Source organism: Dermacentor silvarum, chromosome 8, assembly GCF_013339745.2.
Source record: "Dermacentor silvarum isolate Dsil-2018 chromosome 8, BIME_Dsil_1.4, whole genome shotgun sequence".
Classification (NCBI taxonomy): Eukaryota; Metazoa; Arthropoda; class Arachnida; order Ixodida; family Ixodidae; genus Dermacentor; species Dermacentor silvarum.
This window is the reverse complement of record NC_051161.1, coordinates 78,292,991-78,306,232: the sequence shown is the minus strand read 5'-3', so window position 1 is coordinate 78,306,232 and position 13,242 is coordinate 78,292,991. Positions and strand designations below refer to the sequence as shown.

The window sequence follows — 13,242 nt, the reverse complement described above, 5'->3', positions numbered from 1 at the left end:
CTCTTGCAGCTTGTGCAAAAGAGCTAATCGCTACTGTCAAATTCGATTCCAATCAGGCTTGATCCAATTGGAATCGAATTTCATGGTCGCGATTGGCTCTTTTGCACAAGCTGCAAGAGGGAGGCATGTTACAGAGGTGTTGAAAAGATGCATAGGAAGAAAGACAGGACAACAGAGAAATGAACACAACGAAAAAAAGCCTTCACTACTTTCTTGCCTTTACTCTTTCTTCCACACTAAGCTGGGGAAGTGAGCAACCCCCACCAGGTAGCAAAATGCTGAAAATCCTACAGCTGCCCTTGTCTGCGTACCTTTGGCGTACTCATCACCCGGGTAGATCGCTCTGTTGTAGACGTCCATTATATACACATCTTTGTCGCCTAGGAAGTCACGTGCATATCCATTGCCCTGCATTGCAATTTTCATAATTTAGTCACAACCATCAGCTCAAGCCACTATTTTTGTAAACGATGAAGAATAAATATGACCGGTTATTAGCACACTTACGTTACAGGGAAAGCTAACCGATTCCATTTATGAATTATTACAGCCCCAGAAGAACAATCAAGCATTAAAAAAAAAGGTATATTAATCAACTGCTTTTGCATTACTTTCCCTTCACCATCCTTAGTAAGATTTCACAAATATGAATGAGTTGGTCGAGCTGTTTATGTATTGTTTGCTGGATAATGAAGATGCATAACATAGCTCACAAGTGACTGTTGAAAGTATAATCGATTTGCAACCACGGCTACTGCTTGAAAAGAATAACTGATAAATTACATGACAAATAAAGGCCCAGGTGCCCACAGATCTGCACAATGAACAGAATTTTCACAGGCTCACTCACAAGGAATATATTTTACCTATTGAAACTGTGACTTACACCCACTTAAGACTTTCTCGGGCCCACTGGTGCTCATATTGACACTCTCTTGGATTCTAAAAACAATAAGAGCTCAAAGGATGGGACAAGAAAGTGGGACAAATCATCTAGAAACTAGCCCAACTGCAAAATCTCCTAAAAAACTCCCTTGGTGTCACCAGAGCTCATTCAAGCATAGACTCTTAGGTGGGTCTGAATCGGAGTGAGTCAGCTCGTTAAGCCATTAAGCATCAGTAGACTGGTTGCGCCGCCTACTCAGAAGTTGGTTAAATTAAAATATCATGGTATATATTGTTTTTACAGAACAGATGATGGGACAGAGCTTATCAGCTTAGAAAAGCAACTCAGTGACTCTATATCAACTGTTGCATTGTCTCGTATCTCGTTTTCCAACATGAAGGACCGCCGCAAAGCCCATGCGTTTTTTGGACGATGCAAAAATTCCAAAACTACTTGTCAACTCTCATTCAGAGGACATCAGTGTTGATTATGAGATGTCGTTAAGGGACAATTACAGCGACAAAGAAGCCATGTTGCCTAAGGAACACCAATTATGCTAATTAAAATTATTATTTAGCATAAGTCCCAATTTTCTTTTTTAAATTTTCAGATAAAAAAAAGTTGCAAGATGTTCAGCAATACATCGCCAATAGCACTTGAAATTAAAGGCTGCTAATGTGTTACTTAGACACAAATTAAATTTGTTGCACTTCGAAAAAACACCAACACCTAAAAAATTAACGAGTCCGTCCATTTACACAGCTGTCTCATCAAACAAGACACACCTGGTGTGCGTCCAAGTCCACCACAATGACGTGCTTGATGTTGCCATGCCGCTGTAGCTCGCGCACAGCGAGGGTGATGTCGGCGTAGCAGCAGAAGCCGCCACCTCGGTGGGCGCTTGCGTGGTGAAATCCACCGCCCAGGTGGATTGCCCAGCCATGATCCAGGGCGAGCCGTGCAGCCTGCAATTTGTTCTCATTCATCTAGCCACACTGCAACTGTACTTTTGCAAGGTAGTGCACTACAAGTTTCCACCCTCGTAGAAGTACTGATCCTCTTGACATACAAAATCTGTTCGTAACTACCAAATCAACTACACAGACAATGAAGAGAAGGAAAGCATCCCTTACAATTTTTTTGGCTTCATATGGTTGTTACTAACAGAAAATAACACATCTCAGTTGCCCTGGTTCTTCTTGCTCAAAAGCTGTCTGTGAGATTCATTTATTGATGCTTACATGTGAAATGAATAGCTGGACTGTGAGGGAGCCATTAACAAAAGGATACCAACTAAAGAAGAACCTTATTGTTAGTTTGCTATTGTGACATATCTTTCCGGAAACTGATTTACCGGGTGCGAAAAGGATAGTTAATAGCAACAAAAATTAAGGGCAAAGTTGCCAGTTCTGAATTTTGTGCATGAACCGCAGCGTCGAAGATGTCCTCATTTCAACATGCTGTATTTACTTGATTCTAACACGCACTTTTTTCCCGAAGAATTCGCTATACCATGACACGCATGTTAGAATCGATTATGAAATCAAAACTGTAATATGTGTTGTCCAAATCCCGCCCCATAATCCAAAAATGCGAGGTCTCAAAAGCCATGCACCAAACCGAACATGACATGCTTTGGGCAGTTGACAATGATAAGGAGGCCTTGGACAACGATGACGAGTGATGCCCGGTCAACTGTGCTTGGATGTAGTAACTGTGCTTGGTCTCTTCCTTTAGCATGACCGTGGCTGCACATGGGTGTCAGTGCAGCTGAAAACATATGCACCTGCGTGCCCTATCTTGGAGGTAATCTGTGGCGGGTGCAAACGTAGGCGAGCCGAGTTGGCCATGCCTTTATGTGTGCTGTCTTTCCTAATGTTTAGTGCTGGATGGAGGTCACATAATCTCGAGCTTCGGTTGAAGACACATTGAAGCGAAAGGCAGACGCATTCGCTCCCCTCTGCCTGCGCTCTTCATGATAGTGTCCTCCCACAGCGGGCAACTCTATCAGCTGTGGTGGCTAACAACAAAGTTCGGCAACAAAGTTCTTAATTGCCACAACACTGACAGGTGGTGTCAAAAAATGGTTAACAGCTTCCATGAGCTGCAGGACTCATTTCAGGCTATACACAGTCATGCAAGATGGGCAGGTAGGGACCATATACTGACCAGAACAGTGCCAGCAGTCTGGAAGCGAAAGGGCTTGAGCACCCGTCTTGAACCACGCAGTTGGGAAGGACGGCCATGAAAGGCACCTCCGTCACCGTGGCAACATATGCGCTCCACTGCACACCAAACGGAAAAGGCTGCATAACACATCAGCAAACCTTACTTTTTTTGATGTTGTGCGTTGTTCCCTCCTGCAAGCAATTAATGGTAGAACATTGGTAATATGCTCCTTGGTGATGCATTTCCCTGATTATGGTTCCGCTGAGGCCTAGTCTCCATAACAATACATGTAACGTGTTCCCAACTACCACAACCTACACAAAGGTGGTAATTTGGGCTATTAGGTCAGTCATACTGGGACACTAAATAGTGCCACAAGGACAGACAAGGACAGTGTTGCTGTTCTTATGCCTGTCCTGTCTCTTTAGCTCTGTTTTGTTTTACGAACAGTTCTTATTTCTTGCTTCCCAGTGCAAAAGATGTTTATCTCCCAACGAAAATGCATGCCTATTAATTCAAAGGCATTATATGCCCAATTACGCAAAAATTTGTCGGCATCGGCTGTGATCGAAACACGGTACCAAAAATGCCTGACGCTGCAAAGAGCAAAAACATGTGAAAAAATGCCTGGATTGACATCGCATTTATCAGGGAGGTTCCTGCAAACAAAGTAAGTTAATGGCTTTGAAAACAAAATTTGGTACATTTGAGTCTGGGTGGGAATCAAACCCGGGCCACCAGGGTGCGAGACTGGCACGCTTCCCCGACGCCACGCCGACGCCACGGTTCTGGCTGGCTAAAGGTGTGATTAGTGTGTGCGTCACTGCACGCGTGACGTCACGTCTCATCACAAGAGGGCACTGGGGTGACTAAAGATGTGGCCTATTTCACCAAAGGGACTATAATGCTTTCGCATACTCACACGTAAGCAGTCGCAAGTGTCTCTGCAAAATTTTGGGCTTTAACTTTTGCTTGGTTGTCGATGGCGTAAATGGCTTAGCTTTCTCAAGGACTGAACTCTCATAATTTTGGGAGATCACCCAAAATTTGTGAACAACTGGGCCTGGAATTACATTCATTACATTTCATTAGGCACTACATTCAATTTTGAGGCACCCTACGCTACTCCTATTCAATGAAGTTTAACGGCCTCAAATTATTTAAAATGTAAGGTTAGCCTCTTCCGTGCCATGGACAAGCTGGGTTCGGCCACTTGTTTCTGGTAAAGACAGCCAAGGATGAGCTCAGCACATCGACGGTACTTTTATTTTCTTGCAATGTCATGGACGAGTTGGTTTTGTCTCAGTGGTTTGTCATCCTTCTGGTAGATGGCAGCACACAATCAGTCGGCCAATGGAAGCAGGAGCAAATTTATTCCAGTGTAGGAAGCAAAACAGTCGGCAAATGGGGTCTCTCAAAATAGTTTGGCCAATTTGGTCAGTATTGTGGTTAATAGCGTGGCACGGAAGGGAGTGCGCTTAAAATTAAGAAGCCACTCACACTATGTGCTAAAATAAAATGGGGAAAGAAAATGCACATGGAAAATGATCATGGAACCTGAAATAGCAACAGCTGCGAGTACACAATAAAGAAGCCAATAGAGGGAGGGACACAGGCACATTTCTCACCAGTAATGTCAAGAAATGCTCCAAGCCCTTGGGTCACACCAAACTATCGAGCTGCATTCATCTAATTAGTGACACAGTTGAAAGGAAGCGCTTTTTTCATGTTTCACAAAATAAACCAACCAAAGATTTAGTTTTGAAGCATGGGAAAACAGAAAATTGTGCATGAGCACACGTGAACAAAAACATAGAAGATGCTAGAAATATCTGTCAACACGCCTAACATTAAGTGACACTAACATATAAACATATCAGAAATGGCGAAGCATGTGAATGCCATTCCGCACAAACATATATCAAAGCGCCTTCTCATGGAGCACTACAGAGGGCTAAATGACATATACTGCCCACTTTTTCTTTACACGGCATGCTTCACTGATTTACTTCATCGATTAGTCACTATTGGCATACCGTTTTACCGATGTCAGCAAGGCAATTACCGTATATGTGCTAAGAGATTACCTTAAGCTAGATTGAGTTCAGTCAGAAATCCTTCAAAAAAATCATAATGCATTACCTTAACTGCTAGTGTCACACACTTTCACAGATCATTATCATGTTTATAAGTGCAGGCACTGACTCTAAGCTTGTTGATGTAGGAGGGCGTGTGCACCACCAACAGCTCCTCGTCAGTCGCCTCATGAGGCTCGTAGAAGTTGCTATCCGTCAAAAGCCCAGCACCTGCACAGAGCATGTTTGTTAAACATTTTCTTTGTTTACCACTCGTAACTCCAATCTACCATACAAATTTCCAGCCATTACAAACAATTTTTCTTAACATTTTGGCATGCAAAATTTTTCTCCTTTCATAGCACATGAAGGTCAAACAATTTTTTTATTCTTTAATAGAAATAGAAGCAATGAATATGAATACAAATGTATGAATAGTGTGACATAGCAGTTAATACAACCTTTAATACGCAACGAAGACATGGCGGACCAATCACAATCAAGGCACAAATCAATCTCAAGACGAGTCCCCACAAGCGATCAAGACGAAGGAGCCGATGTGATGACAATCATGTGCAGACGATGAAGAAGTGCCCTAAGAAATGCCCACACTAATTTCCCCCGCGTGCGAGCGGCCAGCCTGGCCGCAACTTAAAGAGATGGAGAACGCCTTGTGACACGAGAGATGTGGACAATCTTCGCACAACAACAACAACAGGTTGGACGCGATAATTAACAGGAGAAGTCTGCTCCAAGACTGTGTATGAGCCTACGAACCAAAACTGAAACTTGTCACACAATAGAAATATAGAAGCAATTTAGCCTTAAACGCCAACTGCAACAAAATTTCCCTTCGGCTAAACTGGTTTTAAGTGAGTAGTACGTGCCCATGAAGCAATCTTGACAGAGCTGCACAGCTGGCAATTGCATAATTTTTTTATTAGACACCTCTAAAAAGCACGTAAGCAGAGGACACATGCAGAGGGGCTATGACTAAGTCTCAGCATGTCGCCTCAGAGAGTTTTCAGTGTGCCGCGAGCTGCCGCAGCTACTACCTCATCTCAAAAGTCATGCCAAAGATTCACACATTCCAGGTCATGCATGACTTCTGGTGAGTCGTAATGACGTCTTATTTTTTTCCAGCTTTAGTACCAAGAACGGCTATTTTTGCTAGCTTTTTCGCAATATTTCCACCCATATTTCACACGTAAGATTTTGCACGGAGGCCTCCTTTATATGTACACTACCTTAAACTAGGCTTTTTGTGGGGTCAAAAATTTCACTGCAGTTGACCTTCACCAGTCAGAGCCTTGCCAGCCACAGTATGCAGCCAGATCATAGGTATGTAAACCATCCAACAGATACACAGAGTTGAACCTTTTCTGGGAATTGAACACTCCTGTTCTGTGTGAAAATATAGAAGTATGCAAATTTCACCAATCAGTCATACTTCACAACAGACTTAAATCAGTACTTTAGCTAAGACGTGTGATGCTCTTTTTATGTAACCTAATGCTTCTGCAGAAAATGATAAGGGACAAAAGAAAAAAAGACAGTTCATTAACATTCACACCCTATTCGGACCCCTGTCCATCCACGTCGACGTTGGCTTTCGTCCTTTTCAATATTACAGTGTAGACCGCTTATAACATAAGTCGCCGGAGTCACGAATATCCGCACTATAAGCGGTACCGGACTATAACCAAAGCAACAATTTTCAAGGCCCACACTTATGCAAAACATGTGCACCGAGCCGCCACGCATATGCGACTGTCGAGGAATGCAGCTAGAACGTTTGCATTCAATTTACAGTCGAATCTCGTTACTTCGAACCAAATCACGCAGCGTGCTCTGACCAGTATTGCTCCGGCACCGCCATAGAGTAAAAGCTTAGGCGAGACCCCTCAATGTCGCGCACGAACAAAACAAAAAAACGAAAGAAAAAAAAATACGGCGGAAATTTCACTCTCTCTCAAATGGCAAGGTCGCCGATTCTGCGTTGCGCCGGAACATGCGTGTACGTGCCGACGTCTCAGCCACGCTACCGTAGCCACACGTAGAAAATGGCAGTGAACCCTTCTTTCTCCTTTATGCTTCCTCTACTTTCTAGTCACTTGTTGACCTTGCTGTGGCTACGGCGCAGAGGGAAACAGCGGCGCTGTCCCAGCCTGGCCAACGAAACTGCCCCACACCGGCAAATGCCCGCTTCCCGATAACGGCAGAAAACGAAACTTCGGGGAGCTGGCGCCGGGCCGGCTGGAGCAGCGGCGCCTGCACGGCGGCGGGCGCACACGGTGACAGTCGAAAGTGAGGAAGCTACAAGGGAGGGCGAGGGGAGCCACCGAAGTGGCGGAGTTGCCGAGGCGAAATCCGCTTCCCTGCCGCCCTCCTCCCTCACATTCCACGGTCTCCGCGTGCCCACTTCGCCGTGCCGTGCCGGCGCTGCCCGCTCCCTGAAGTTTCGTTTACTGCTGTTATCGTGAAACGAGCATTGGCCGGCAGTTGGCAGAGTTGTGGCCCTCGCTCGCTATGCGCGCCGTGATATTTCACGACTCGCACTCAAGATTCCGGTTTCAGCCTCACTGGCTGTTCGTTCGCACCACAGTGCGCTTCTCCTCCACTTGGTCTCTCTTTCTTCCTCGAGCACTCCTGGGGGCGCCCGTTTGAGGGAAGCGTTCGCCGTCTCCGCTGACCTCCGTACTCCCAGGCAGCCGCACTGTAACCGGTATTTCGTTTCCCGCAACTGCACTATAAACGATACGTGTATACATGGAGTGCTATGGGAAAATTAACGGGAGTCTGAAAAGACCGCACTATTGACCCTTTTCGCGGAGCAGTTTGTTTTAGAGAAACGAGATGGCGCTCACGGCGGCGCGCCATATCTCTCCTCAGCGACAGCGCACGAATACGAAACCATTACCGCTTCTATCTTGCTTCTGTGAGATCAGCTGTCGGAAAGGCAACTGAGTTTTCGCTAACACACTGTGCTCCAATCATGCTAGATTGAATCATGTGGATTGAGGACGTGTGCAGTAGTTGGCTGCAAAAATAGTGACTGGCATGTTAAGGAATAGAATGAATCTGTGTGGCCAAGTTTGCGGACCGCTGCTGCAACTGTCCGAACGTGTTACCGGCACTTCGTGATGTAAGGCTTTCCTCGAGGATACAGAAATTTGCTCATCCGCCAGCCTTGTATCGCTAACCTTCAAAGAAAGGGCTTCATCGCCAGAACGTCGGCAAGAGTGAGTACCACTAGTTAAACAATGACAAAGGGAGTAGCGCCGCTTCCTGTCATAGTAAGTTTCGCGCACGTTATATATACACATCTGTCCCAAATGGCAGGAAAACGTATGCCCACTCTATCGCCGACGTATCAAGAATAACTGAATGGGCGCATTCTTGAATATATGCGCACTGTATATGCACAATAAATGACGGACTACACCTATGGCGCACGAATGGTAGAAACTGAATGTTTCGTGATGGTCCACAAGAGTAAGCGAGTTACTAGCTGTAATATATATTTGCTACAAAGTATTAGAATGTACAAAACAGCTACGTTTCAAGCATTATGCGCAGCAAGAACAAATCTATCGGAACTGAACCCACCCGCGAGCGATTAGGCATAAAATAATCAGATAGTGGCCGCACCGATCGAGGAACTTCGCTGAGTCAGAAACTGACAAGCCACTGCTTCAAAATATTTGCTGAATAAAGAACAAAGAGCAAAACACACTAATCCTGACTGAATGCATAATCGGAAAGCTTGGATAGCTTGGAATACATATTCAGCCCCGCTTTTAGAACAAGCACCATATACGCTGCTTGCGCCATTTGGACCTACAGCTTAATCAGCTCCGAAGGCGCTTTTGCATGTTCTCTGAAGCTGTCATCAAAGCTTCGTGTCGTCCACCTAGTCACCGTCTACGATATCTCCGAAAACAGAGGTTTTCCAAGCCGCGCCGGCGTCGTACACTTCCATTGTAAACAAGGAGGCAACGGAGGCAGTCGAGGCAAGCAATGGAAGCGTCACCACGTGATCAAACATGGCAGCGCCCACGGGATCGCCGCGAAAAGGGTCAATATCCGGTCCTGCACTATAAGCAGTTATGTTATAAGTGGTCTATACTGTATACCAGAAACAACAAGATAACAAAAATTGCGCTGCAACATAATGCTTGGTGCAGGTGGCAGTATGGTATACCAAGCATTCAATCAATTTGTTGCCCCTACTTAATGAGAAAGTGTATCCTTTGTGTGAGACATACAATTGCATTATCACCGACAAAGAATGATGTGTGTAGTACATATAAAGAAGTTCTGACATGTATTGTTGAAGTTGCAGGAACTCTACCACAAGCTTCTTGCCTATAAATGGTTGCATATAAATGGTCTTGCATACAAAATGACAAAATTTTGGAAACACTTACAAGACATTCTAATTATATATTAAAGTTGGTCTCGAAATGCCAGACTGGCTTCATTGACACTGTTGAGGAATATTGACACAGAGCAAAGCTTGCTGACGTCGCGTAGCAATAAGAGTATAAATATAATTTCACTTATAAAAAACTTAAAATAAACAAGAGTCACTCTCAAGTGGCCACCTCATAAGGGATGTTCTACATTTAAAGCAAAGCTTTGTTTGCTAACTCTTTTGGAATTTACTGGCCGTAACCACTGCTGTCTAGCTGAATGAAGCACATGCTCACAAAAGCGTGCGCACGTGCCGGTTTACATTAGGCCAAAGATGCAGGAATGAAATGGGTGAATAACAGTCAACATTACTACTGTCTTCTGCATCGTACTTCTTTCTGCATACACCTCTCCTCAGCAATTTTTCCTCAACAGAGATAAAACATTGTTTATGTAATCATGACATCCCTAGATCTGCATCTCAGGATGTGTATTTGCATGATTGGCTGCTTGCATTACAGCATAGCTCAATCGTGAATAAGCATAAACAGTGTATAAGCATATACACTGCTCATCAGAGTGACAATCTGGGCACGTTGGTGATCCATAAGAACGTTAAAGAAGCGCAAACCGGACATGGACGAAAAAGATACTGTGTGTGCGTTCATGCATGTATGTGTGCGCCTTTTTCACCTGTGTTCTGGTTCGCGCTTCTTTTTGCGTTCTTATAAGCATGGAATGAGATTAAAGTTATGACCTGTGCATTGCATAAACAAAACATTGAATAAGATTACACATTGCATGGCATGACAACAAAGAGAACTGCACACATCGCATTTACTTTTACAACATTTAATTAACCACTTCACGAAAGCTTCGCTCCACATAGATTCTAACAAGTGTATTGAAAATACCTTATTTTTAAACTTCTTTGTTTACATTCGATTTTTCCATGATGTTACGTACATTATATCCACGTGCAGGATACTCACGCCTGAGTGCCGTGAACACCTTGCCCCATTTTCCCGCGTCAAAGGGGTGCACCTTCTCCAGGCCATAGAAGGAGATGTTGTAAGCATCGCTGTACACGATGGGCAGCTGGTCGTGCTCGCCGTAGCCCTCGGGATGGTACTCCGTGCCCCCCGTGCTTTGCTGCGAAGAAGTTCGGGAGGAGCCACGCATGGCCACTCGGCCAAACCCAGAATCCAGCCGCTGTAGCTTCCTGCATCACAGCAGAGTTATACAGCAGAGCTCTTACTAATCCCAACTCTTTTGGCACAGCGAGAGATAACCAATGTTGTACGGTCAGTGTTGATAAGAATTTGGTGGTTTGTGCACATCGGCTTCTGTGCGTTCTGCACTGTGGTGAAGCTCACACATTCAGCTTTAGGACACAAACAGCGCCACACGACATCTCATTTTTCAGCTTAGACCAACACTGAGTGAAATCAGACTGCTAATTTCTGGGTAGTCATTTACTTAGTTCTTCGTTTTTTGTAATGAATGTTCATTTGCCTTTAAAAAAAACTACAACATTCGTTACATGAGATTAGATGAATCTCATCACTAATGAATTACATCACTAATCGAAAACTAGACCCTATGGAATAAATCACAACAGTGTCATAAACACTAACTTAACTTAGAAGCAGGAAGGCACAGTCTAACATGTTCCGACTTCCTCGCATCTGAATTTCAGTTGGTTGTCCAGTGCTCTGTGTAGAATATGGTCCAAATTAACTGCGCATTATAGTGTGTAATGTGGCAATATGCCGGAAGACGCCTGTCTAGAACTTGCAAATCTGTGCAGCCCTAACTTTTGAGTCAAAGATGAGAATGTCCCATGTCGGCAGCATTATTACGTAGTGTTAATTTAGAGATAACCGTTGGGTGTCCAGGAGGAGTCATGCACAACCAATGATTATCACTAACTTAACATTACTGATTAATAAAGATATTTTAGGCTCCCACTTACTGCAGATAAACAATGTTCTTGCTCATTGTTAGAAGGTTGATGGTGCTATCCCAGGCAGTTATATCAGCTCGCACTTGCATTTGACAGGTGCCCAAGCAGCAAACCTCTACGCATTGTGTTGGCAGTCCTCACGTGTGCTCTTGCTACAGTGTATTTGCTTTTTTTTTTTTTTCATGCTTGCCCTAGCTAATGCCTTGGCAGCATGTGCCATTGAAGGACTTCTAATTGAAGACATAAGTGCCGTTGGATGAAATCGAGAGTATGATGGAATCTGTTTTGTTCGCCGTTGTCTTGTTGCATTCATCAGTGCTGTTGGATGTGCGCGTGTAGCACCTTGTTTTTGCAACTTGAAGTAAAGTGTTCGATAGCTCTACGTTGGGGCGTGCCGAGAAGAACATGGATACAGAAAAGTGCATGCATGTGAACTGCAAACCAGAGTAGCACTGCTTGTGCGTGTGTCAGATGCATGCCAGAAGCGAGGTAACCATAGGGTAACCAGGGTTCTTCACGAATCATTGGGCCCAATTTGCAGATACAGTCTTATGCAAAAATATACGGGCTACACTGTGCCTTCACTGTACATGTTGTTGAGCTGTGTGGTGCTGTTTCTGCGGCACTCTTGACCCTCCAGCCATCCAGACGGCGAATACGAGAGTTATTTTCCCTCGGACTGTTGGCATACCACAGGAACTCCCTTAAACAACCTGTAGTCAGCCTGTAGTCAGCCTGGCGATGACAGGCAACATAGTATACTTCGTATACTTTTGACAAATAATGTATGTACAGATAATAACCAGGTGCTCCTATCTTAACATTTCAAATTGATTTTGATTGTGTTCTTCTTCTGTAAAGTGTTTTCTCTTTTGTCAAATATTGCACTACAAGTATTGCCCATGTATATTATTTGTGCTTAAACATTCAGATCGCTTGAACCTTTCCAATAAATTTTGTTGATGTTGCTGTATCTGTCATTTCTGTATTAAGTGAACCTGCATTCTGCAAGCTGAGACGTGTAGGCTGAGATGAAGAGACAAAAAAAAAAAAAAAAAAGCAGAGCATGAGCAAGAGCAGGAAAGGGTAGAACAGCATAAGAGCAGATACACATATCTGCCTAAAATCTTTATATCCATTCATATGCCTATAATGATAGATTACTTGATAGAGTATGTGGATTTCATGTCCCTAATCAAGGCAGGATTTCTCTAACCTACTTTAAGAAGGATTCCAGAACTCCTTGGAGTAATCATGTGCCCACTGAACATCAGTTGAGATACAGGACAGATTTTTATCCTCTAAATGGACCTTTTATGGAGTGTTTTTAAAATGTGCGTCTTAGCTAGTGAATCAGTACAGATCGAATTAAGTATAGCCTTGTAAATCTTTTGTGCTAGCTGAGTAGACAGGAAAATTAATGAGATGGGCACTTCTGCCCTGCCTCCTCACCATTTTTTTGTGCCCTTCAGATCTCTTCGCACTTTCATTTTCCTCAAGATCAATTTGTTCGGGACATGGGTTATTGACGCGTATATTTTTTCTCAACCCTACACATCTGTGGTATCAGTATTGCATGGAAGGTACACTCTGCAAGATGGCAAATATGTGCTTCCGAAAGCCATTACAAAATCTGTGTAAACTTCTTCATTGGTCATATCGCATGGCATGGAAAGTCTAATATTTTTGTCCTCACACGCCTAATAAGTTACATAATTATAGACGGAAAG

General features: G+C 43.9%; 1 protein-coding gene across 1 annotated transcript in view; it reads right to left on the bottom strand.

Moving 5' to 3' along the window:
* The window catches only part of LOC119461474 (histone deacetylase 11-like), a 43,017-nt gene that overhangs the window by 28,862 nt on the left and 913 nt on the right, over positions 1 to 13,242 (bottom strand). Inside the window, 6 exon segments of the mRNA XM_037722793.2 lie at positions 312 to 408; positions 1,672 to 1,851; positions 3,056 to 3,105; positions 3,108 to 3,171; positions 5,261 to 5,361; positions 10,539 to 10,768. Coding sequence (XP_037578721.1) covers positions 312 to 408; positions 1,672 to 1,851; positions 3,056 to 3,105; positions 3,108 to 3,171; positions 5,261 to 5,361; positions 10,539 to 10,728 — 682 coding nt within the window. The 5' untranslated portion in view covers positions 10,729 to 10,768.